This window comes from Lagenorhynchus albirostris, chromosome 2 (genome assembly GCF_949774975.1).
Source record: "Lagenorhynchus albirostris chromosome 2, mLagAlb1.1, whole genome shotgun sequence".
Taxonomy (NCBI): Eukaryota; Metazoa; Chordata; class Mammalia; order Artiodactyla; family Delphinidae; genus Lagenorhynchus; species Lagenorhynchus albirostris.
This window is the reverse complement of record NC_083096.1, coordinates 20,214,630-20,240,896: the sequence shown is the minus strand read 5'-3', so window position 1 is coordinate 20,240,896 and position 26,267 is coordinate 20,214,630. Positions and strand designations below refer to the sequence as shown.

The window sequence follows — 26,267 nt, the reverse complement described above, 5'->3', positions numbered from 1 at the left end:
TTGCTGCACCCGGGCCTTCTCTAGTTATGGCAAGTGGGGACTACTCTTGGTTGCAGTGCGTGGGCTTCTCATCGTGGTGGCTTCTCTTGTTGTGGAGCACGGGCTCTAGGTGCACGGTCTTCAGTAGTTGTGGTGCACAGGCTCTAGAGCGCAGGCTCAGTAGTTGTGGTGCACAGGTTTAGTTGCTCCGTGGCATGTGTGATCTTCCTGGAACAGGGGTAGAACCTGTGTCCCCTGCATTGGCAGGCGAATTCTTAATCACTGCACCACCAGGGAAGTCCCCTCCTGCCTGTTTCCATAAATCAAGTTCTGTTAGAGCACAGCCATGTCCATTTATTTATATACAAAAATATAAAAGCAGTCTATGGCTGCTTTTGCCCTATGACAGTAGTGTTGAGTAGTTATGACAGCCTGTAAGGCTTGCAAAACTTAAATAGTGTCTGGCCCTTTACAGAAAAAGTGTGCTAACCTCTGCTATAGAATTTAGGCAATGGTTGCAAAAGAAAAACGGCTTCAATTTATATGATTCAGCTCATTTTAATCTTTACTGGGATTCACCTCAGTATAGAAAAGAACATAATTCTTCATAGGAAATCCGCTTGCTAAGTCCAGTAGGTACTGGGACTACCTCGGTTCTTCTCGTAATAGAAGAGAACATATATAAAATGCCCAAATAGGGCCGGTACCTTAAGTAATGTTCTCAGTAGTATAAACCCATATAGAGGTCAGACTCACCACCCTGCCTTCATTAATGTGGACTAAATTATCAAATTCTTCAGATTCATCACAGGAGAGTATGATCATAATGAATTGTTTTAAACTGTTAAACTAGAAGGCTTATGATTCAGTGATACTGTATCAGTGGAATATAATCTTTTAGCTTTGTGCTCTTCAGTGCTTTCTGTAAACTCTAACTGTCGTGACCATTGCAGAAAACGAAGAACACCGTAAACTGGGGTTGGAGGTATTATTTGGAGTCTTAGATTTTGCTGGATGCACTAAAAATATAACTGCTTGGAAATATTTGGCAAAATATCTCAGACAGACTTTAATGGGGTAAGTAAGAAACATACAGTGTTTATTACTGGATCAGCATAAATAATGTTTTATAGTATTTTAGCTAATAAAGTTCTTTGTTTATGTTTTTGGATTTCTTGAACTGTGTCTTCAGCTGTTTTCTTCTGAGTACGTCAGAAGAGCAGGAAATAGGAAGTCACAAGTAAAACATACAAAAATTCTATCCGGACTTTTTGTGCTATCAAAATGGGTAATAGCCCTTACCACTACTCTGCTAAGAGCTAAGTTTGTGCTTTCTAATTGGAAATAGGGACCAGAAGGGGTCACCTCCACTCTTCACTAGATTCTTTGTAAAGCTGTTTGTGATTTGTGTCATCAACTTTAAGATCACATGGGAAGCAGCTTTTCTCCCAACAGTTCTCAGTCATTTTCAGTGGGTTTTTTTAGGACCTCATAAAATCGTCATGGTTATTCATTCAGCAAATATTTATTAAGTCCCTTGTGAGCTGGGTATCTAAAGCTATCCCTCCGATCAAAATAATCATCAGTGCCACATTTTGAGTAAAAGAAAAGGAGTGGCCCTTGTCATTTTTACCTTGTGTGTGAGAGAATAAAGGATATCACAAAAATTAAATTTCATTGATTTATTATATCCATTTTAGTTGCTTAGGAAATTCATTATCAGTGGGAACTTGCTTCAGGCTTCAGACCTGACTTGACCTTAGAACAGTCTTGATTAGGAAGTATTTTTGGTGTGATATGTTGATGTACTCCCTGTAAACCACTTTCCAAATCTAAAGCACTGTACAAACCCTTACTAACCTCAAGGTTCTTGAAGGCAGAGAAATGTGCTGCTCACTTTTTAAACCTCTAGAAGTTTTGCCACAGGGGCAAATAGGTACTAAATAAGTCTTTGGTCTATTAAATTATTGAGGAATACTTAGCACTGCTTGGGTTCAGCTGTCAAACCTATGTGTTCCTGTGTTTGTATAATAATGCCATCTCAATTTGGATAGTAATTCTTTGTAGCATATAATTTTAAAGTAAGGTTTTAAAGTAACTTTTAAGAAATAAATAACAATAGCTAACATTTGTTGAAAATGTACTTTGTACCAGACAGCATGCAAAGAGCTTTATATGACACTTGCTATACTATGGACCAGTTTAATCCTAATAACAGTGCTATGAGAGGGGCACCATTAATATCCTCAAGGAAATTGAGGCTCAGAAAGATTAAGCAACGTGCCGAAGATCACATAGATAGTAGATGGAAGACCTGGGATTTGAATCTGAGATTTTGACCTTAGAGTCTATGCTGTTAACTGCTGTGCTGTACTGAACTGGCTCTTTCATTAAATGGAAAATGGGACGTGGAGATCAAAGAGGACAAAAAAGGATTTGCTTTCATGCGTGTGCTATGCCATGGCTATACTTGGAAGCTAGCTTGGAAACATCTTCCTTGTCATCTTTCCACAGACCCTACTTAGGTTCAGATTCTGACACTATAGGTCTGTCTCCATCACTGACCTTCCCTTTTGACACTTTTCTTTTCCAGGAGTCATCTTGCCTGGGTTCAAGAAGAGTGGAACTCCAGGAAAAACTGGTGGCCAAGCTTTCACTTCAGCTACTTTCAGGCAAAAAGTGATTGGAAGGAAGATAAAGCTTTAGCTTGTGAGAAAGCTTTGGTAGCTGGGTTATTGTTAGGAAAAGGTACATGTTTTGTTTTCTTTTTATCTAGCCATAGCTTTCAGGTGATTTTGAAATTACAAAGTGTGACCATTCATTCATATTAGAGTTTACCTAAACAGTATCTAAGGGTATTATATGATGGAAAAATAACTGCTGAGTGGAAAAATGAATACTGAATTCGGGCCAGGTGATCTGCTTGTAGGGAATTTCCATGGATTAGAAACAGTGATTTCATATTGTTGATCGTCATTGGTTTTTATGCTCTAACTTGAGTATCTTTAGGGGCCATTAAGATAAAGGATGCACCGTTTTCACAGCAAATGACCATTTGGCTGTGCTGTAGAGAAAGTTTACTGAGATTATCTACTATATTAGACATAGAAAAATATTCTTTATTGACCTCATTTTTTTATGACAGCTTTATGTTATTTATATTTACTTACCTGTTGCTGTAAGGATGAGACATTTTCTTCCCTTCAGAAAAGAAAAAAAAAATACCTCCTATTAACTTACTTAAAAGTCCTCTTAAAAGAAAGGGAAATTGGTCTTTTCTTTGGGGAATATCTTGGCTGTTAAAACTCTTACCTGCTTTGTACCACTGAAATATAGAAAGGTAGCCAGTACTGAAATGAGACTGCCACAGAACGTGTCCAGAGGTGAAGAAAGTGACCTCACAGTGGCCATGAGTAAGCACTATGTGGCCAGAGAGTTTAAAGTATCCTAAAGAGATTCTTCAGGTTGGTTTAGATATAATTTGTATTGATTTGGAATTAGTGTTCTTAGTTAATGTTTCAGATGGTTACTTAGATTAGTAAAATACTGATTTTATGGGAGGAAAAGGATTAGCAAACATGAAAGTAGTTTTAAAAATTTCTCTCTGATGTACTGATGACAAGAAACAAATGTGATTTGGACTGTGACTTTCTACTTTATGAGTGTAGAGGTTCCTGGTACAGATATCAAAAGGTACCTGTGTTTGAGTTGGGTCAGGAGACCTGGGTTAACTTCCAAATCTGTCCCTTACTTGCCATGTCACTTAGGTCAAGCAGTTAACCTTTGGGATCCTTCTGTTTGAGATGGGCAGTGTAACACCTGCCCTATTTGCTTACAGGATTGTTAAGCATCACACAAACATTGCATCAAAGTGCTTTATACATTCTGAGGTATCTTGCGAATATCAGGCATAAAATGTCTGAGAATGGACTCACCTTTTCTTCTTTCAGGGTGTTAGTATGGGGGTTGAGTCAGTCTCTTGGGAGTTGTGCTGGGTTTTGTTCTTGATCTGGTTATCCTCAGTACATCCTGGGATTCGAATTTTAGTCGTGGCCTCCCTTTGCTTTGAGCTTGGAGTAGGGTACGGTGGCTGCCCTTCCTCCCATGCTCTGCTCAAGGTGAACCAGGCCCATTTCTCCTTGGAGGGGCCTTTCCTCCCAACAGTTCAGGCTGCTTGGCTGCCCTGTGACTTTAGCTTGGTGGGCTTGAAGTTAGGAATTGTAGTTTATTTGGCTTTTTCTCTGTGTTAGATTGGTAGCAGAGTTTTTTCCAGTTTTCTGTATTCTAGACTGAAGCAGAAATTTGTGTACGAAGTATTTTGTTTTTGCTAAAGTGGTAGATGTGTTTAGGAACACAAATTATTATATAACACCACACATGCCACTGCTTCCCAGCTAATAAAATATTAGCAGTTCTCACCTTACTATTTTCAGGGATAATAAAATTGTTGCTCTAGGGCTTCCCTGGTGGCGCAGTGGTTGAGAGTCCGCCTGCCGATGCAGGGGACATGGGTTCGTGCCCCGGTCCGGGAGGATCCCACATGCCGCAGAGCGGCTGGGCCCGTGAGCCATGGCCACTGAGCCTGCACGTCCGGAGCCTGTGCTCCGCAGTGGGAGAGGCCGCAACAGTAAGAGGCCCGCGTACCGCAAAAAAAAAAAAAAAAAAAAAAAAATTGTTACTCTAGGTACAATATATATTCTAGAAAGTTCCCAGAGAATATGAATAAATGCAAACTGAGACTGTAATAAAATTAATTTTTCCTATGTTTTTTTATGGTCTCATTTATTAAATAGAGAAAATCTCTTATAATATCCAGTTTATGTTTTTCTTACAGGAATTTGATTCATGTCTCTGAAATACTTAACTAGTGATCCTCGTAGCATTGTAAGACTACGAAAAGCAGGTAGAACTTCTGATGAGCACCTTTGGCACCTTTGGCATATCTGCATGATCACCATCCAGCTGCGTGCTAGATGGCGGGAATGACTAGATTAAATTTTTGATTTCTTCTAACCTATGATTTGTTTATTCTAATTCTTCACATCAGGGTTTTCTACAGAGAACTTCCTTATTGTCATAAATGCATCTTTGGCTCTTTTACCAACTTACCATTGAGAAGGAAGCTCTAGTAGTTTGCTTCTGGAGAAGGCTCATTTAATATATGAATATATATAATATGCATATCACCTTAACTAAGGTTTAGGAGGGAAGGTAGAAAACAAGCTAAAGTATATGCTTTAATTATGATGCATCAGAAATATTTTTGTATGTAGGAAGCAGTACATTTCATTGGTGACAGCTCTGAGAATGGGCTTAGACATATCGGTGTAGATAATACAAATCCTTCTACTTTTAGAATCATCAGTATGCCAGAGTTGAAGCAAAATTTTTAAAATGTAGAAATATACTTGAAGAATTTGATGATAAGTATTAAAACTTTTTATTTTGCCTTGTTTTGTTTCTTAGGTTGTAGATATTTTCGGAATATTTCAAAACAAGATCATCAAGTCTTAAAGAAGAAAATTAAGCAGATAAAGAAATCAGTGAAAAAATACAGCATTGTAAATCCAGGACTCTGATACTGAATTTTAGTTACTTCAGATTAGTAGCTACAGAGTAGTAACTCAGTTGATAGCTTTAAATGTATTTATTTATTTGATATTTTAAGAAGGTAGCTTATTTGGCTATGAAAAAGTTATATTTTCTTTTACTATCGGTTATAGCTGAAGAGACAGTCTCATTGCCTTTGCTCTTTGTAAATATATTTTTACTTCTTTTTGTACTGTTAAATGTAACATTTATTAAGGAATAATCTTCAAATAAAAATATATTTGTTTAATCAGAGCATATAGCTCTACAGCAGTTATTGCTGTTTGCAGATAATTTGCCTCTGATAATTGTGTAATGAAATATAACTTGTGGGACTGTTAAATGAACGTGTGTATTCTTTTAGATGCAAATGATCTATGTTAGGTTTACCACCATGAAGAACATATTGGTGATGAGTTCTGTTGAGGAAACAGAGAAGGATTTAGAAAAGAACTCCTCCTCTTTCTCTTTTGGTAGTAAGACATGGCAGTGTGGGGTTAAGTGACCTCTGGTAGAGAGCTACCTTTGACTCTGGAGTACTCATTTGGGTCAGAGAGGGTAGGAGGGGCCTGGTTGCTTTTAGCTGGCACTGGCCTAACTTTAAAGGATTCTAGCTTTGTTGGTTTTGCTTGTTTGCCTTGCACAGCAATCTAAGACATGTTCTAGAACTACTGTGTCCCTCTCCTTTCTCTTGGAAACCAGAATGCAGCAGTAGGTAGCTGGACAGTGGAGAAATAGTGTCCCAGGGTCATACAGGAAGCCCATTGGAAAGCTTTGCTCAAAAGCCAAGAACAACTTTCCTGGAATATCAGCTGAGCTTTCTAATATGTTGTGGTAACTGGTGGAGTAAGTGCTTCTTGAAAACTGTCTTGGCTCGTATACATTTACTGTTCAGATAACTAGTATTTGAGTTTCATGAAGGCTCCTTAACTTCAGAGCAAGTCCGATATTAAGGTGGCAAACCACACGTTTTCCCCATTGGCTTATATTCCTACCAATTTCAAACCATCTGTCAGAAAATTAGGGGACAAATTATGCTTTGTCAATAATTCGATATTTTATACTTCGTAAATAAATGACTATCAACAAATAACTACCCAACTTTATAATATTTGTGTGAAACAAGTAGGTGCCCCACAGAACCAAAGTAAAGCAAGTGAAAACTACCAATGAATAGGGTCGGCTTCACCACTGAGAGTCCATGCTTGGGTGGTAAAGGAGTTCCGTATAAGATCAACACTATAAGGGTGAAATTCCCAGAGGATGTGGACAGAATCTCAAAGCCTAAGCCAAGATCGTCAGGGCATCTACTCCCTGAAACCTATAGTCAAAAACTCTAAAATAGGATTTATGAATTCTCATGGTCCCTAGCAGGATGGAGGTGAGAATGAAGGAGAAATGAGTAGATATGGTTATCAAATATTTGTATCTAATTGTGCAATAAGAGCAATGTGAAACTTTTTCCAACTGTGAAATTTTTTTAAGCCCACTAAAAGCTAGTTTCATGAGTCATAATGGCTAAAATTTATCAAGCACTTTGGGCTTTACATTTCATCATCTCATCACTGCAGTCCTATGAATTATCCCTATCTTAACAAGAAAGAAAGTGGTGTCTTCAGAGATTAAGTCACTTGCCCAGGGTCACAGCTGGTAGGTGCTGGCTCCAGGACTATAACCCGATCAGTGTGGTTCCAAAGGTCACACTCTGTGCTATGTGTACTGCCTTCCAGTTTAGTCATGTTTATAACCTGTAGCGCCCTGAGCTAGGGAGTAGGAAAAAGAATAGAGGGGATCCATCACCCATCCTTTCTCCTGGGCGTGGAAGGTTCCCTCTCTGTGTCCTCACTGATCCCTCCGCATACAGACTCTTGTGAAATCACCACATTGTTTAATGGTCTTTGTACATCTGTCTTTCTCAGTAGTATATTACCTAGCCTTAATAATCTCCATATCACCAACACCTAACAGAATTTCTGGCTTATTAAATATTGAGTAGAACTGAATGAAAATTTATGAAAGCTATGGACTGAGTGCACCTGTCCCCATAGGCAGTAATAATCTTGGTGAATTTCTGCCAAGGGTAGGGCCTCAGGAGACTGTTAAGTTTGAATCCTGGGTTTATCATATGCTTTCATTGTTTCTTTACCTACAGAATGGAGACAAGTAAAATTGATTGCTGTACTTTCTTTTTTATTTTTATTTTAATATTTATTTATTTTGGTTGTGCTGGGTCTTAGTTGCAGCATGCAGGATCTTTAGTTGCCATATGCGGGCTTCTTAGTTGTGGCATGTGGACTCTTAGTTGCAGCATGCATGTGGGATCTAGTTCCCCAACCAGGGATTGAACCTGGGCTGCCTGCATTGGGAGTGCAGAGTCTTACCCACTGGACTACCAGGGAAGTTCGTGTACTTTCTTTTTAAAAAAATACTTTTATACATCGTGATGGAATGAGAAAAATCTGGGATGTAATTCAGAACACCTAAACTTCCTTGCCATCTTTTGCGGTCACCTAAAGCATGACCCTAAATGTTTCATGAAACCTCTCAGACTTAAGCCACTTGTCTATACATTGGTAATGGCATATCTACCCTGCTTAGCTAATAGAATTATTGTGAAGATCACATGAGATGAAGTGAGAAAATACTTCATAAACTATAGTACATAATACAAATGAGAAGAATTGTTAATACTTTCCCTAAGCTTAAACGCGCCTGCTCATTTTCAGACTGAAAGAAGGCAGATAGATGCCAGAGAAATCAGTAAACTATATGCAAGGCTACTGAGCTGGAGCATTTCTTTTTATATTTTCTCTATTTTATTCCATGACCTGATTCTAGGATAAACACCAGACCTTAACCTCACAATATCGTTTTTAAAAGGCACTTGCTGGGCTTCCCTGGTGGCGCAGTGGTTAAGAATCCGCCTGCCAATGCAGGGGACACAGGTTCAAACCCTGGCCGGGGAAGATCCCACATGCCGCAGAGCAGCTAAGCCCCGTGTGCCGCAACTACTGAAGTCCGTGCGCCCTAGAGCCCACGAGCCACAACTACTGAGCCTGCATGCCACCACCACTGAAGCCCGTGTGCCTAGAGCCCGTGCTCTGCAACAAGAGAAGCCACCGCAATGAGAAGCCTGCGCACCGCAATGAGGAGTAGCCCCCGCTCGCCGCAACTAGAGAAAGCCCGCGTGCAGCAACGAAGACCCAACGCAGCCAAAAATAAATATATAGATTTATTTAAAAAAAAAAAAAAGGCACTTGCCATAGGAAACAACGTGTGTGTGTGTGTGTAACTGCTATGGGATGAATTGTGTGTCCCCAAAAAGATGCATTGAAATCCTAACCCCCAGTACCTCAGAATGTGACTTTATTTGGAGATTGGATCTTTATAGAGTTAAGTTAAAATAAGACCATTGAAGTGAGTGCTAATCTGACTGATGTCTTTATAAAAGGGGAAATTTGGACACAGGCATGCACACAGGGAGAAAGTTGTATGAACACAACGACAGATATTGGGGTGATGTTTCTACAAGCTAAGGAATGCAAAACATTGCTGGTAAACCCTGAAAAGCTAGGGGAGGGACGGGGGCCAGATTCTCCCTCCTGGCCCTCAGAAGGAACCCACCCTGCCGACACCTTGATCTCAGACTTCCAGCCTCCAGAACTGTGAGACAATAAATGTCTGATATTGAAGCCTCGCAGTTTGTGGTACTTTGTTACGGCAGCCCTAGCAAATTAATACAATAGTTTTTAAAGGAAATATCATGCCTGCTTCAAAAGTGAGAGCTAAAGTGATTTCAGATACTCGGTCTTGGCCCAGCTGGTGGTTCCAGGTTTATCTCCTAAGCTCACCTCACAGTCAAAATTTGTCCTCCGTTCTTCCCCATCTGTACCTTATCTCAATACCCTGATCAACGTTCATTAAGACTTTTTTCTTTGTCCCCTCCAGCCTGATGTCATCTCTCCCTCCTTGGAATCCACTGGCAGTTTGCTCCTTCCTTATTATCTTAATATAATCTGCCTTTTATTATTTGGAAATTTATTTTAACTTTTCTTCTCAGAGCATAAATTTCTTGAAAAAGTTTGTTTTGTGCATCAGTTTTCTGTTCAACATTCCTCTTCCAGCATAATGCTTTGCACATGCTCATACAAACCTACTGAACTGACATTGAGACATCTATGATAAAATTAATTACTGCATAATTATTACATAACCACATGTATTATGGTATTATATCTAAAATATTATATCTAAAATATATTATGCAATATAATATTATATTAAATTACATATTTTAATAATGAGAAATTCATGCTGTCATTACATCTGATGGGACCTGCAAGCCAGTCTCTCCCTGCTAATTTTGTAATCACTCTGCCCAAAGCAATAAGATCTGATTTACATGTCCTGGGGAGGTAGGAAGATTTGTGTTTTCATATGTCCAAGTTAATTTTTTTAATGCCGAGTTCTAATTCTGTAAACAGAATCATTTAAAATTATTTTCCAAAAAGGAGGCATTCCTTTGGACTCAATTTTTTTTTCATGGCAAAGGAAAACTGAGACAAACGTTAGTACAACCAAAAAGTACTCTCAGGTCCTACACGGAACAAGAGAATGCACTCATTCTTACACGTCACAGGGTAAACGGTCACCTCCCATTTCTGAGGCCTCAGGGCTGTAGATTCACTGGCGGAAGTTGGTCCAAGTGTAGCTCCTCCCGCCCAAGGCTTCCAGAGCAATGACATTATCTGAACTTCGAGCAAACAACCCCGTGGAATCAGCACAGCCACCAATGAATTACTGATGCTGTATTATGTTTTAAAAAGCAACATTCAACGAGGTATGATGTTGAACAGTACCCCAGGGATCATTCTAAGGACTCCCTCCCCTTGACTTTTCTCTTAGTTACAAAAACGTTTGTATTTTAAAAGCCCTTTAGAAGCTTGCTCACCTGCCAGCTGCCTCCACCTGGGGCTTTGGGCTCTGCACAGACACACTGAGGTGGAGTTTGGTTTCCACAGGTTTCCCAAAGCTCTCCCTCTGGGGTTCTGCGGGCCCTGATGCTTTCTCAGGCCCCAGAAGAATGCGATTGGTATTCTTCATGGAGCTGTCTGGGCAGCCATGGTCTGGGTCCTCCCTGCAGGGCTCTGAGAGCTGAGCACAGCACACACCTGTGGTGCTCACAGAGCGCATGGGGGAAGTGGTGGCATCCGTGGGGATGCAGCCCTCGTCCTGGTCATTTGTGCCAGGGGGTCTCTGGTGTGATGATGGGGGCTCTCCCCAGCTTTCCAGACCTGGCCTAGGAGAGCTTCAAGCTGCTGAGTGGCAATGACTCAGAGGTTCTGCTTCTCCTGGCTCTCCAGTAGCCAAAACCCGCATGCTTGGCAGACATCACCTCAGTAGGTCTCAGCCCGAACCCACGCTGGATGCAGACTGCACACACTGACTTTGTGGGAAGAGGGCTTCAGGGGTACAAGGGAGAGTCTGTGTTGGAGAGCAGGTGAAAGAGGTTGCTGTGAGGAGGAGTGTTCTCATGATGTGCTGGGGGTGAGACACAGCAAATCCAGGCAGACCTTTGATCTGAGACCCGCCTGGGCATGTCAGCACAATTACTTGGCTCTCCTGCTGTGATTCCAGAGCCAACGGGCCACCCCAACTCCCAGTGAAGGGAACATAGCAGAGGCTGGCACAGAAGCCAGCCACCTGTGAGGCATCGCTCCGGCTGTCCTCTCTCACCTCGGGTTCCACCCCTTGGCTGTTTCCTGGAGAATTAACTCTGGGAAAACCATCTGGGCAGAAGCGGGCTCTTATGAGCAGCACCGAGACTCTTAATTTCTGAGATATTCCCCTGATAAAAATGTCTCTTCCCTCCCTCTCTCCTGCCTCCCCCTTCCCTTTTGGGTGAGGTTTCAGAAAGCCAAATTCAACAGCTCTCCAGTTTTAAGAATTTGAGGAATAAGAATAACCTACACATGTCTATAATGGGAAAGAATGCGAAAAAGAATATATATATGTATAACTGAATCACTTTGCTGTACAGCAGAAATTAACACAACATTGTAAACCAACTATACTTCAATAAAACTAAAAACAAAACCAAAAATGAAACAAAAAAGAATAAGCTACAAGTGTCTATTAAAATTCACAACTTTATTCTTCCTCTTTCTTCCCCCCCACACATGGTGTGTTCCCAGCAATGATCCTGTAGGCAGCTACTAGGACCCCCATTTTACTGATGAGGAATCAGGAGTTTTAAAGGACTTACTGAAGGTCAAACAGTGTCGGGGCACAAATCCAGAGGCTCAGGCTCCAAGTCTCGTGCCCTTTTGATCACACCATGCCAAAGTAGAGTCACAACAGCCCTGGCCCATCCACTCAATGGTTCTCTGACCTGGGGCAAGCGTAAGGTCCATTAGAACAGACCCTTTGCGCACCTTGCTCACTGTCATAGCCCCCGTGCAGAGGACAGTGCTTGGCACACAATAGAGACTCTTCCTGGGCCTTCATTTTCTTTTTTTTTTTTTTGCGGTACGCAGGCCTCTCACTGTTGTGGCCTCTCCCGTTGTGGAGCACAGGCTCCGGCCACGCAGGCTCAGTGGCCATGGCTCACAGGCCCAGCCGCTCCGTGGCAGGTGGGATCTTCCCGGACTGGGGCACGAACCCGTGTCCCCTGCATCGGCAGGCTGACTCTCAACCACTGCGCCACCAGGGAAGCCCGGGCCTTCATTTTCTAAGACAGAGAAATGATAGTTACTGAGCTGATTGAGTAAAGGCAACTGTGCAGACTCTAAATTGCTGCATAAGAGTGTGCCATGGTAGTGATTATATGTCCACAGCCTCCTTTGCTCCTGGGTATTTCATCCTTATTTTTGTCTTCCATCTCTCTTCTTTCTACTCCCCAGGGGTGGACAGCTCAGCCAGGGACTCAGAGCGGTTCATATGGCTTCTTGTCAGCAGCTCTGACACGTATCCTGAATAGAAGCAGACAACAGCCCAGGGAGAGATGCTGTGAGTCTCTGGGCTCTTTCTTCTGCTCTTTCTGATAACCAAGAAGTCGCTCTGCAGTCTGCAATCAGGGCTGAAATAAGAAAGAATGGGGAATTCAACATATCTGAGAAACGCTGCTGGTCCCTCTGTTAAAGTGATGAGAGAACAGACATGAATGAGACGGCCCTAGGGGAGGCATCAGTGATCAGAAGTGGGTTCTGGGCCAGAGGACCCCCACAGCCCCAAACTACCCCCTTTAAATTGGTCGTTCTTACTTTCCTCATCTCACTTGCCTCTGCCTTTCGTCACTATTGAGAGTTGGTTGTCTGCCCACAATATTCTATTTTCCTCCTAGAAAACGCTATAGTTTAGGGAGGCCCAAGTAGCAGATATTCCTTTGGTTCACAGTCTTTGTATGTTTGTCAAGAGCAGTCATATGGCCCCAGAGCCACAATTTAAATTTGTGTGGCTCCCAGCATGGTGTTTTGTATATTAAACACTTCAATATTTTTAATAAATAAGGGAAGAAATTGCTAGATGCCTAATCCCTGGGAATGATGTAGCGTGTTCATTTTGATCATTTTATTTTTAAATTATACAATATTTTGAACATACGGAAAAGCACAGAAAATTAAGTAATTAACACTACGGATCCAACACTGAGATTCAACAAATGTAAAACCCTTACCACATTGCTTCAGATGTGCAAAAAGAAATCAAATCTTACAGAAACAGCATTTAGGATAAAGGGAAAGATGGAGACATTTGGTACTCTCTCTTTTTTAGAAAAAAGTGATCGTTTAATAAAACTCTATATGTCAAGAATGAACTTAAAATGTTAGAGATGGTGTAGTGAATGTGAGGATTTTTTTTTTCCTTTCTGCTTTTCAGAAGCATTAACTGGGTAGAAAATTTGGGTCCCAGAGAGGAGCTTTACCAGTAGTTGGTAACAGGAGCTCCAGAATCCTGGTTCTTTCCCAGATCTTTTTTCCCACTGTTTGCTCAAAAACTGGTTCCAGCTCCACCGTGGTCCGTCTGCCCGCTGGGGCTGAGCTGCCTCTTCTTTTCCAGGAGTGATCGCCCTGCGCAGCCCACCGCTATGATGCTGAGAACCCGCGGACGCCCCTCCGGAACCTTCCCGACCTCTGCTCTGACTACTGCTCTGCATTCCACTCTAACTGCCGCTCCGCAGTCTCCCTGCTCTGCTCACCAAGGACCGCCGCCTCCAGGAATCCCATGAAAAGGATGGCGCGCGCTTCTAATGGCTCCTCAACCTTCCCGACAAGGCCCACTGCTTCCCTAACGTCTTGAGGAGTGGCCATCTCAACCGCAACCTGGGGGTGGTGGGCGAGAACCCTCGGGGCTGCCTGTGGCCCCCGGGCTGAGGAACCCGGTCTCCATGGTCCACGCTGGGGACGGCACCCGTCACCTCTTCGTGGCCGAGCAGGTGGGGGTCTATCTGCCTGATGGGAGTCGCCTGGAGCAACCCTTCCTGGACCTCAAGAGCATCGTGCTGATCACTCCCTGGATGGGGGATGAGAGAGGCTTCCTGGGGTTGGCTTTTCATCCCCAATTCCACCGCAACCACAAGTTCTATATTTATTATTCATGCCTGGGCAAGAAGAGGGTCGAAAAGATTCGGATTACTGAGATGAAGCTTTCTCGGGCAGATCCCAGCAAAGCTGATCCCAAATCGGAGAGGTGAGGCATACCCACGAGAATCTGCAGCTGTGTACTGTGTTTCAAAATGTTGCCCATCAGTCCTCTGAGATGATATAGGAGAGCTTTCCTGGGTTTAGACCTACTAGCTTATAATGATGATAAAGGAGTCATTGTTGATTACTGAGGTTAACCCAAGTTAGCTTCTTGAGTCCATGGCTTCTTCATGGCTACAGCCACCCACCTTACAGTTATACCTGGAACTATGCTTGCTTGAGTTTACAGAGGGTAAGCAAAGGCCGGCAGCCGTAAGGGTTTGAGAAATGATTTTAGATAATATCAGTATATTAAATATAATAGCAGCCTCTGATTATTGCGTGACCATTAGATCCCAGGTCCTTTACCATGAACATGGGAATTCTCATCCTTGCAGGAAGCTGTGACGCAAGGCCGTTAAGTTACTGATGCCTGGTCAGATGAACGGCTCAGTTCTAACTGACCCCACACTCCTGCTCTTTCACTCTACCATGCTGCCTTTTTTCCTTCTCCTTTCTGCCTTGTCTCTCTCTTCCCATATAGACAGGTTAGGGGATTGAAAAGAGCATGAAGAAGTGATAGACTGACCCCTGTGTGGTTGCCCGAAGGAAGAGACTGAGAGTTCTTGTAGAGCGGAGAGTAAGGCTGAGCCCCAGCTACTGGGTTTTGAGCCCTCACTATATGCCAGACACTTAGTGAGATATTTATATATATTATCTTATTTAACATTCACAATGCTTGCCTATGGTAAATTCTCTTACCATCCCCCATTTTATAGATTGATAGATTTTATAGAGGCTTAGAGGTGTTGAGCAACTAACCAGTTAATAAAAATTAGATTAGTCTTTTGTAGTGGTACAACCTTCACAGAGCACCAAGCTCCTCTTATAATAGCCAGTGAACTTCCCCATCTAGGGCAAGTGGGTGACCGAAATACCTCTGCAGCAGCTTTTTTGATTCCTGAGGGAAGCTAGTTATTGGTCTCCTATGGGAGACTCACTCCTGATAGTCAAGGATTCCTTGATTCTAGGAGGAAAAAATATCCTGCAGGGTGGAAATATGGATTCCTAAAATATAAGGTTTTGCTTTTCATCTAGTCGACTTATGGCTTTGCAGGAAGATAGAAAAACCAAGAAATGGGAGAAACAGGACATTTGCCTGGGCAACACTGAGTCTTGTGCCTTCCCAGGGTTGATCAGCACATACAGCAAATTTATCATCTCCTTTGCTGAAGATGAAGCAGGTAACAAACGTACAAGGTTATTCTGTTTCTGCTTACTGGAACTTAGATAATCACAGGCATTGTGAACTGAACATTTATTATCATAATAATCATTATTATTACTATTGTTATTATTACTCTTATTATTGTTATTGAAAATGCAACTACCACTTTTTCTATTTTCACTGTCATTTAGTCACCTTTTTTTTTTTTTTTCTGCTGTATGCGCGCCTCTCACTGTTGTGGCTTCTCCCGTTGCGGAGCACAGACTCCGGACGCGCAGGCTCAGCGGCCATGGTTCACGGGCCCAGCCGCTCCGCGGCATGTGGGATCCTCCTGGACCGGGGCACAAACCCGTGTCCCCTGCGTGGCAGGTGGACTCTCAACCACTGCGCCACCAGGGAAGCCCTAGTCACCTTTTATAATGTACTGGATACTGTTCTAAGCACTTTACATTTTAAAATCTTATTTAGTAATCACAACACCCCCATGATGTAATTGTTACGTTTATTTCACCAATGAGGAAACAGATGGACTATGCCGACTTACCCCTTCTTTGTTGAACTGCACAGCTCACTGTGCAGGGCAGGCCAAGGTCTACACTGTAGTCTTTTCAATTCTTTGACTATGAAGGAGGTGCATGTACTCCTTCCTTCCTGATTTTATTCTAATCTGCAATTATACAAACGTGGACAGGGCCAACAGTGGGGCAGGCAGTGGGTGTTTATCCTGCTGGTGTTGCCTGAGAGAAGGTACCTCTGATGATCCACCGGCTGGGCTGGGCTCTTCCTGACACTGCCAACAGTTTGTTAGGCAACTTCTGTGAATGAACAAGGGAGAATTTCTTTCCTGAGAGATCTGAGAAAAGGGTAGACAGCTAGGTAGGAGGCTACTCACTAGAGAGATTAGGCATATGTTAAGGGCATCAGCAAAGCAAGGCATGCGTGCACATAAGAGTGGGGGTGGGGGAGGGAGGGAGAGAGAGAGAGGGACTCAGCTTTAATAAATATACTCAAAGTTTGAAATAAGAAAATGAGGTTTTAATTTCAGCTTTACATAAGTTATGTGTCAATTTGAAAGTTAAAATTTTATTTTGTTTACGTAAGTGGCAACAAGGCCTGTGATCCTTCCGGTATTTGGCACTGCACCTAGCCATGCTTCGAGGCAAGGAAGAGAATAAAATGATCTCTTAGGGGTCCCTTCGAGACACAGGACTCTACAAGTGTAAACCAAAGCCTTGATGGTTTCCCACTTTCCACTCTGAGCCACGGGTGGCTGTACAGGAGCTTCACTTGAGTTGGACATAAAGAAAACCAGTCAGCAGCTGCACTGTTTCCTCTCAGCTAGCTTATGAATAGATAGTTCAGGATGAATAGTTTTTTGTTTTGTTTCGTTTTGTTTTTGCGGTACGCAGGCCTCTCACCGTTGTGGCCTCTTCCGTGGCGGAGCACAGGCTCCGGACGCGCAGGCCCAGCGGCCATGGCTCCCTAAAGCCAGGGAGGCTGTCCCCGAGGCAAGTTATTTTCTTCCAGAGTTGCTTGCTTTTGTGTTTTTGCAAAGAGTGATTCAGATTTTCTGCGTGTGTTATAGTCTTTCCCATTATTGACCTGTTTAGAACTCAGTTTATTTCATTATTTTACTATGAGTCACCAGCTTGAGATAAGCCACATTGTAGCTGCACCGGAGCTCTGCCTTCACTGTTGCTACAGTTTATTTCCTGAGTTCTTCTAACCAACAGCTGGCACAAATAAACGAGTAAGTAAATAAATAAGTGAGTGGCGGGTGTGGGGCTACCCGTGGCTGAGTGCTGAAGGGTTGGATTTCTGAATGTCAGTCACTGAAGCACATCTTCAGGAGGACTGGCTGAGGTCACAAAGCTTGCAGTAAATTCACATTGCGTGCATTTTGCTTTACATGGCCTGTTATAGTTTTTTGGTGTGTTTTTTGCCCTAAAATACATTTTTTAAAAATGTCAGACCCTACAAATGAAATTCACTTCTAGCATTGTCTTCCCCTGAAAATACATGCATGTCCAAACCTATGGCATGTTTGGAACATATAATTTACACCAACTGTAGTCATGTGTAGGGAATATGCAGCAATGCAGGGTTTCCAATTCTCCTTTTAGACCAGAAATTGTTTGCGTGGTTTGGAGGGACCCTTGCCCGAGGGTGACCTGTGCACATGAAGACAGTTGGTAGACACCTCATTTATCTAATGTCAGCATCACCTTGGATAGTACCTGGGGTTTCTAATCAGAGGGGCAAACTGGCTCTAGGGAAGGGTTTGTCCTAAGTCCTCAGACCCCCTTACAAGGGGAAGATTATAAATACAGTTTGTCAATACACAAAACCAAAGTCTATTAGTCAGTTGTTACCTTGTGTGCGTTACCTCTGCAAAGAACATCACTCTCACACTCGGCCTGAGACAAACATTAGTCACTGCTCTCCACGAATTCAAGGAAGAAGATTGTTTAAGTAGCTCAGAGCTGTCTAAAGCTCTAGACTTTTCCAATTTGCACCTTATTAAGACATTTCCTTCCATAAGGTTGAGAGAGAGCTTGTGTAAATCACACAACAGCAAGTGCATTAAACCCAGTGCGATAGCACAAAAGTTGTGTCAGGCTCACAAAACTGTCACGGTGCCAGGCTTTAGGGAACAGAGACATAAGGAAGTAAGAGGAACTGCCGATGACTGAATACTTTCTCATTTAATACCTAATAATCAGGGAGGATATTCTTATCTCCCTTTTACAAGTGAATAAATAACACGAGCGTTACCAGGTGGAGAGGTTGCCCAAGACAACACAGATGGTAATGGGTGTTATCAGATTTCAAACTCAGTTTTATCTACCCAAAGTTGGGCTCATAAACCCTACACTGTCCCTCACAGGGAACCGTGAAACGAGGTGGAATGAGGTACTTACCATGAGAAGGGAGCAGTGTTTTCTGGAGTTCAAACATGAGGAAATGGGAGGAAAAAGGGGCCCCTGGTAAAAGAGATGAGAAAGACAGTGGGTGGAGGTGATTTCTGTGGGGTGTGGAGAAGACCAAGGGGGTGCCGAGGAGTGTCACAGGAAATAAGGAACCCAAGACTGAAGAAGGTGGAGTTGGAGGACACGGTGAGATGGGGGAAGGGGGACTAACACAGTAAGGAAGGGGTAATAGAATATAAAGTATCTAATAAGTGGTCCTCAGCCTGTGGCTTGCCTATCTCTGGGCTTTACGGAGACTCCTTATCAGTAGTGGAGAACTGGGGAGGGAGAGGGAGGCTCACTGAGGTGAAGTTTCTGAAAGCAAAGAGGTGATAAATGAGATGAGAAGCCCTTTGGCTCAGGGAACATGAACAGAAACGTGCCTCTGGTGGGGGACACCCCAAGCTGGTCTGGGGGGCTGAGATGGACTTTCTCCTTGGGGAACTCACAGACCTTGAGGCCTCACTGTCAGTCAGGATTTCAGGGACCCCTTCCTGGGGCTCACGCATTTCAGGGCCACAACCCCTGGTCATGATTTTCTGTGTGTTCAGCTGTCTTGGCCCGGCCTTGTGTCCTGTCCTTGATGGCCTGTTCCTGTTTTATCAGGGGAGCTCTACTTCCTGGCCACCTCCTACCCAAGCGTCTACACACCGCATGGATCCATTTACAAATTTGTTGACCCATCGAGGTGGGACTTGGGTTACCTTTTCTTCTCAGGTGATTGGAGCTTGTCTTTATTGCCATGGCAGGTCAGAAAAACAGTCCTCACTCCCCAAGAATTACCAGATATGATCAACGGAGCGTATCTTTCTTTTAGATGCAAAGCAGACTGGTCTGGGACTTCCCTGGTGGCGCAGTGGTTAACACTCTGAGCTCCCAATGCAGGGGGGCCGAGTTCGATCCCTGGTCAGGGAACTAGATGCCACATGCACGCTGCAACTAAGGAGCCAGTGAGCTGCAACTAAGGAGCCCACGTGCCACAACTAAGACCCGGCGTAACCAAATAAATACATTAAAACAAAAAAAAAGCAGATTGGGCAGACAAATGTGTAGGACAATGCATCTGTAGGAATTATGGACTATTGGGGAAATGGTCTCTGCGGTTGGAAATGAGGATCTTGAGCCTTTCTAGGATGACTAGTCCAGACCTGTGGCTCCTGTCTTGTTTTTTATTTTTTTTTATGCTTCTGGAGACTTCTGTCTGGGATCATCTGACAGTGGGTGTACACCTCTGCCCACCTGAGTAGATACTGCCACCCTATCCCATGGGTTGGTCTTTGGCACATACAGTTGGCCCTCCGTATCCATGGATTCCACGTCTGTGGATTCAACCAACTGTGGATCAAAAATATTTTTAAAAATTCCAGAAAGCAAAACTTGAACTTGCCATGCCCTGGCAACTATTTATGTAATATTTACAACTAATTACATAGCAGTTATATTTATTTACAATTATTTACATAGCATTTACATTGTGTTAGGTATCATAAGTAATCTAGAGGTGATTTAAAGTATATGGAGAATGCGTAGGTTATATGCTGAACACCATAGCATATTACATAAGGGACTTGAGCATCAGTGGGTTTTGGTATCTGTGAGGTCCTGGGACCGATCCCTGGGAGCTGTATCTAAAACTGTCGGGTTTCTCAGTGTCTCCACCTGATCCTTCCTGGAATTCAGTGAGAGGATTTATTCACTTGGTAGACTCTACGATGTTTAACTCTGCTTCTCTGCCCACCTTTCTCAGAGACTAACCAACCTTCAACTCTCAGGCAAAAGCCATACTACAGACTCCCATTTGTGAGGTTGTTGAAGGTGTGTCCGTATCTGTCCCTGGGAGAGTGATGCAGTGTATCCATCCTGAGAGCTCTGGGCAGTGTGCGGGATTTATCTCAGGATTCTTACCCAAAGCCAGAAAGTCTCCCCATGAATCAGCTTAAAGGTAGACCTGCAGACGAAGACTTCCCTGTGAGACGTCTGTTACCATATCTGGGGTGGTGTTCAGAGCACATTTGCTGCTGGTGAGGGCTCAGAAGCCCAGCCCAGCACAGCTCCCCTTGGCAACCGGGCTTGGGTTTGGTGTTCTCAGACGTTCCCAGAAGAGACTCAGTCCCTGAGGTTGTGCCCAGGGACTCTCCTGGTGGAGTGCAGGGTTGTCAGGGGTGAATTAGGGACTGGCTGTCTCCACTGCTGGGTCTACTCCATGCAGATCTCCTGTGCTTGAGGGATGAAACAAACCCAGGGTCTTTAAAGTGCTTCCAGAGGCTGAAGGTGCCTGGGTGGGGAGTTTTCTGTTCTTTCTATCAACAGGTTTCCAATGTGAATCCCTTTTTCTTTCCTTTGACAGTTTCCTGATTCGGCTGGGGGATAATTTAGCTTACCTCTAGTGGCATGAGAGATCAATCATAAAGCTGCTCCACGCGGAAGACACCCTTTCTCATGCGCCTTTCTCTCAGTTGACATTTATGGAGTCATTTCTGTGTCCCAGGCACTGTGCTGGGTGCTGTGTGTGCAGGCTGACATTTGATGCCGACAGAATCCCAGTGAGACAGGGTAACACCCTCAATCTACAGATTAGGTAACTGAGCCTAGCTACCTTTGATCACTTGCCCGAGGTAGAGCTAGTAAGAGGTGACAGAGGATAGGAACGCATGCCTCTTTCTGGCTCAGTCATTTCAGCACTACCTATTCACTTCAGTTATAATGACGACTTGAATTGTACAGACTTCTGTAGCAGTGGGTCCAGATTCTGCTCTGCTTACTTCTTTAGCCCGTCTTTGCACTAAATGCACCCTCCCCAGCATTCTAAGGAGCAGTTGGTTTATTTATGTATGCTTTTCCCCTTCCATCTTTTCCTTCTGCCCTTCCCTTAGAATCATAGACCCTGGATGCTGGGTTTGAATCTCAGCTTTACCACCAACTAGCCGGGAGTGTTCCTAGTCGGCAAAGTCCCTTTTGTTTCAGAAGGTGCACCCAGGGGACAGCAGTTTGAGAATCAGAATACTAGGAGGCAGAGAGGCTGCCATTACTTAAGGGACCGTGCCATGAGTATCTGAAGAGATTTTCTTTAAAGGGAATCACTTTTGTATGTGCTGAGCACTGCTCCAATCGTTTTTAAAAATCTCATTTAAAAAATAATTTAGGGCTTCCCCGGTGGCACAGTGGTTGAGAGTCCGCCTGCCGATGCAGGGGACGCGGGTTCGTGCCCCGGTCCGGGAGGATCCCACGTGCCGCGGAGCGGCTGGGCCCGTGAGCCATGGCCGCTGAGCCTGCGCGTCCGGAGCCTGTGCTCCGCGACGGGAGAGGCCACGGTGGTGAGAGGCCCGCGTACCACAAAAAAAACAAAAACAAACAAAAAAAGAATTAAAAAAATTATATATCAATCACTTATGGTGTGCCAAGCACACAGTTCTTATTTAATCCTCCTCGTCTCCCTGTGAGGATGGGTGATATTACTTTTTCTATTTTACAGAAGCGAAAATCGAAACTTAGCAAGGTTTACTTGCCCATGGTCCCCAGGATTTGTACCCTATTCTCTCTGTTGCCAAGCCCATGCTCCAACGCCCCCCCGAAGTGCCTCACTACAGTGTCCCTGTGATGTCCATGTCCTTTCTCCTCTCTGTCTGAGCTCATCGCAGATTTCCTGTTACATCTGTCCCATCCCTATGGATAAGGGAGGGCTGAACCCAGCTCTTGCACATGTATGCCTTTTGGTGACCGGAATTTCGTGGTTCCATCTTCAGAGTCTTGTATCCTCACTTTTTCTCTCTGTTTTTGGGCGAGCACCTCCAGGCAAGCGCAAGTACAAGCCAGTGCCGGTGAAAACCAAGAGTAAGCGGGTCCAGTTCAGGCCACTTGCTAGTGAGTCCCTCTCTGTCTTTAGGCTCAGGCCTTGGCATCCAGGTGCCGGCACAGTGCCCTCTGCAAACGGCGGCAATCCCGGGGTGGCAGGTCTTATTTCCTCACCTAAGGCTTATCCTCTGACTGAGGACTATTACCTGTGGTCTGTATGTCTCCTCTGTGTACCAGGGTGAGAGGGGGCAGCACCTGCTTCTGCTGTGACCTGCTGCCATTCATTCTTTCATTCATTTGTTCGTTCAAGTATTCATTCATTCATTTAGTACTTACTTTGTGGCAGTCCCTGTGCCAATCCCTGAGGATACAGCAGTGAACCTGACCTGTAGGAGTCTAGAATCAAAGGAGAGGAGGGCATGTAGTGAAGGCAAATGAAGAAATAAATATAGCATTGAGGTTCTGGCTAGAAGCATGCCCAGGGGACTGAGAAGGCCCTCAGAGTGAGAACTTCTTCCCCCCGGGAGGGTAGTCAGGAAAGACTTACAGGGGAGGGACAGTATCTTAAGGGAACTATTCTAGAGCCATGCATCTCTGGAGTGATCACATTACAAAAGTAATCTATTTAGATCAAGGCCAGGGAATTAAACATATTAACTTCAAAAGAATTTATATTCAAGAACCCTCAAGTGGGCATAGGATTCCATAGGATTCTTCAAGCTACTTTCCAGAACTAATATTTCTCCTAAATAAACGCTTGTTTCCCAGAAATGGTCTTGGACTTGCTAAAGAAGAAGTCCGAGGAAGCTGCTAGAAAACTGTCCAATGCAAATTTAGCTTCCAGTCCAGACCGGACCTCATCTCAGAAAGGCTCATCCAAGAAGCCGGCTTCTCCCACAAGCAGCAGGAAGACGTTTCCAAGGTCTGGTGCAAAGCAGAGAGCCAGAGCGTGGTCCCCAGGCCCCCAGGGGAAGAGGAGGAAGAGCCCGAGACGCCCCCGAGGCAGAGGCAGCCAGTCGGCAAAGTGGAGGCGAGCTGGCAGAAGTGTCCCTCTGCCTCTTCGGTCACGGTGACAGGTCAGGGGACGAGTGCCCAGAGAACCACCTTGCCACGCGGAAGCTGCTACTGCTGAAGGTGACCTCAGACGCATGGGAAGCCGGGGGTGGAGGTGGGAACCGGCGGAGAGAGCTTGATTTAGGCGGCACGGTTGTCCTGTCCACGGGAATTTTTCCATCTAAACGGATGCTCCTTGTCTGCTTCTGCGGGGAGACCAAACCCCATGTTGCCAGGGCACCTGGCTACTCATGTGCACTAGTCTGTAAACCTGCTTGGAATTCCACTATGTGTTTATATTTTGCTTTGTAAATGCCTGTGACCTAAGGTAGTAAATCAACACTTGCTCCAATAGACAAGCTTCTTTGAGCTCGGAGAGCCCCTCTAAAATGGTCATCTCCTTTGCCCCCTTTAAAGATCAGGGTCTGAATAAGGTTAGGTCCTGTTCTGTACCTCCAGTGCCTACTATTTTGCCCTGGCAAATAGCATAATAAACGTGACTACTTTTTGCATACCTATTCTGTGCTAAGTTTATATATTATATTATCTGAAACCTCAAAACCTTGCTTCTTATGTGTTGCCACATAACTTATGTTGAAGGTGAGGGAAGTGAGGCTTGGTGAGGTTAAGCCATGTGCCCTAGACCACAGCAGCCAGGGAGCAGGGAATTGTTCAGCTGGACTTGAGCCAATGCTCCTGTCAACCTCCGGTGAACTTGCCTCCCTGGAGGGGCCTCAATGAGGGTTGGTAGCTTTTAACCAGGTATTTGAAGAATGAAAGGGCTAAGAGAGGAGATGACCCCTGTCTTCAAGAAGTTCTCCAAATTGTGCAAAGCATCCAGAACGGTATAGGCAATTTGACTTAAGCAGAACAAAAACAAAAATGCCTGGGTTGTTAAGGACTTTTAGAGGTCACGTGATCCTTGCTTTAGATGAGGTTGGACATATCCTGGACAGGTTATTTTAGACTTCCAAAGAAGTAGATTCCATTTTGTTTCTTTAGCAAACTCCATTTGTTGGGTAACCTAACCTAATCTAAATACACCAAGCCTCTCTGATTCTCTTCCTCTTGTTTTGTCTTTATTAAAGATGCAAAACACTGGTCATCACTTTCTGAAGATCATTTTTAGATCATCTCTTAGCTACCTTCCTTTGCCCTGTCTCATAGTTTTGCTTTTCTTTACTTTTGCCTACCTTTGTAGCTCTTATGAACGCTCTAGTTGACTGAAAAAAATCGCACAATCTAAAAGTTGAGAATTATACTTTATTTGGCAGACTTACTGAGGACTATAGCACAGGATAGCAGCCCCTCAGGTAGCTCTGAGGGACTGTTCCAAAGAGGTAAGGGAGGAGCCAGGATATATGGGAGTGTTTGCTGAAAACAAACAGACAAACAAACAAACAAAAAACATGTGGTTGAACATCAAAAGATTAATGCTAATCACAACAAAGATATATTTCAAGTTAAAGATCTTAGTGCTTTTCTATGTATGGGAAGATGCAAGAGTCTGGGCTCACTGAAATTATTCCTTAGGTATGCATCTTAACTCTCTAGAGCCAGTCTCCTGTTTTTCTCCATCCTGAATTCTCCTCAGGGTGCACTGTCAGGGGAGGCTGCAGCGGCTGATGGCTTATAGCCACAACATCCTTTGTTTACTGAAATGGCAGGCGACATTCTCTGTACACACTCTCCAGGATAGAAATGAATTTCAGGGTCTGACCAACCCTGATATTTTACACTTTTAGCTTCTCAGATGAAGATATCAACATAAAGATGGGAGGGCTTACACCCTGCATCATTTTGTTGAAAGATGGCTGAAAATCCTGGTGCAGTTCAGGGAGACTGGATCTAACCTCTGGAAAGAATATATGAGCTCACTCTGTCTCATTTTTTTCCTGTACAATCTTTCTTCAAAGACGTGTGGCAAAAATAGGGTCTGGCCCTATCTCATGAATATAAATGCAAAAATCCTCAACAAAATATTAGCAAACTGAATCCAGCAATACATAAGAAGGATCGTACAACATGATCAAGTTGGATTCATTCCAGAGTTGTAAGGATGGTTCAACGTATGGAAATCAATCAATGTGATTTACCACATCAACAAAAGAAAAGACAAAACCATATGATTTTCTCAATAGGTACAGAAAAAGCATTTGATAAAATTCAGCATCCATTCATGATAACGACTCTCACCAAAGTGGGTAGAGGGAACATATCTCAACAAAAGCCATGTATGACAAACCCACAGCCAGCATGATACTCAATGGTGAAAAGCTGAAAGCCTTCCTGCTAAATTCAGGAACATGACAAGGATGCCCACTCTCACCACTTCTATTTAACATAGTATTGGAAGTTCTAGCCACAGCAATCAGACAAGAAAAACAAATAAAATGTATCCAAATTGGAAGGGAAGAGGTAAAATTGTCATTATTTGCAGATGACATGGTCCTCTATATAGAGAACCCTAAAGACTCCACGCAAAAACTATTAGAATTATTAGAAAATTATTAGAAATTTATTAGAAATTTATTAGAACTAATTTATTTAGAACTAATAAATTTATTAGAATAAATAGAATAAATAAATAAATAGAATAAATAAATAAATAGATTTATTATTAGAATAAATAAATAAATAAATAAATAGAATAAATAAATAAATAGAATAAATAAATAAATAGATTTATTATTAGAATGAATGAATAAATAAATAAATAAATAAATAGAATAAATAAATAAATAAATAAATTTATTAGAACTAATTTATTTAGAACTAATTTATAGAAATTTATTAGAAATTTATTAGAACTAATTTATTAGAAATTTATTAGAACTAATAAATGAATTCAGCAAGGTAGCAGGATACAAGATTAATTCACAGAAATCTGTTGTATTTAACACTAACAATGAAATATCAGAAAGAGAAAGTAAAAAAAAAACCAAACTGTTTAAAATTGTGTTAAAAAAAACCCAA

General features: G+C 43.1%; 2 protein-coding genes across 5 annotated transcripts in view; both read left to right on the top strand.

The window, feature by feature from the left end:
• The window catches only part of TAF1A (TATA-box binding protein associated factor, RNA polymerase I subunit A), a 34,521-nt gene extending 28,610 nt beyond the window's left edge, over window positions 1-5,911 (top strand). For all 4 annotated transcript variants that reach the window (XM_060127267.1, XM_060127265.1, XM_060127273.1 and 1 more), the window contains exons 9-11: window positions 933-1,056; window positions 2,573-2,727; window positions 5,446-5,911. In XM_060127267.1, the coding sequence (XP_059983250.1) occupies window positions 933-1,056; window positions 2,573-2,727; window positions 5,446-5,558 (392 nt within the window). In that variant the 3' untranslated portion in view covers window positions 5,559-5,911. The remainder of the gene's footprint in view (window positions 1-932; window positions 1,057-2,572; window positions 2,728-5,445) is intronic.
• Window positions 5,912-10,759: 4,848 nt separating this feature from the next.
• Window positions 10,760-23,311, top strand: HHIPL2 (HHIP like 2). Its single transcript, XM_060141817.1, is given in 8 exon segments — window positions 10,760-10,827; window positions 13,575-13,755; window positions 13,758-13,920; window positions 13,923-14,256; window positions 15,348-15,493; window positions 19,053-19,145; window positions 22,230-22,307; window positions 23,007-23,311. Coding segments are annotated over 8 exon segments (1,368 nt in total).
• The last annotated feature ends 2,956 nt before the right edge of the window (window positions 23,312-26,267 follow it).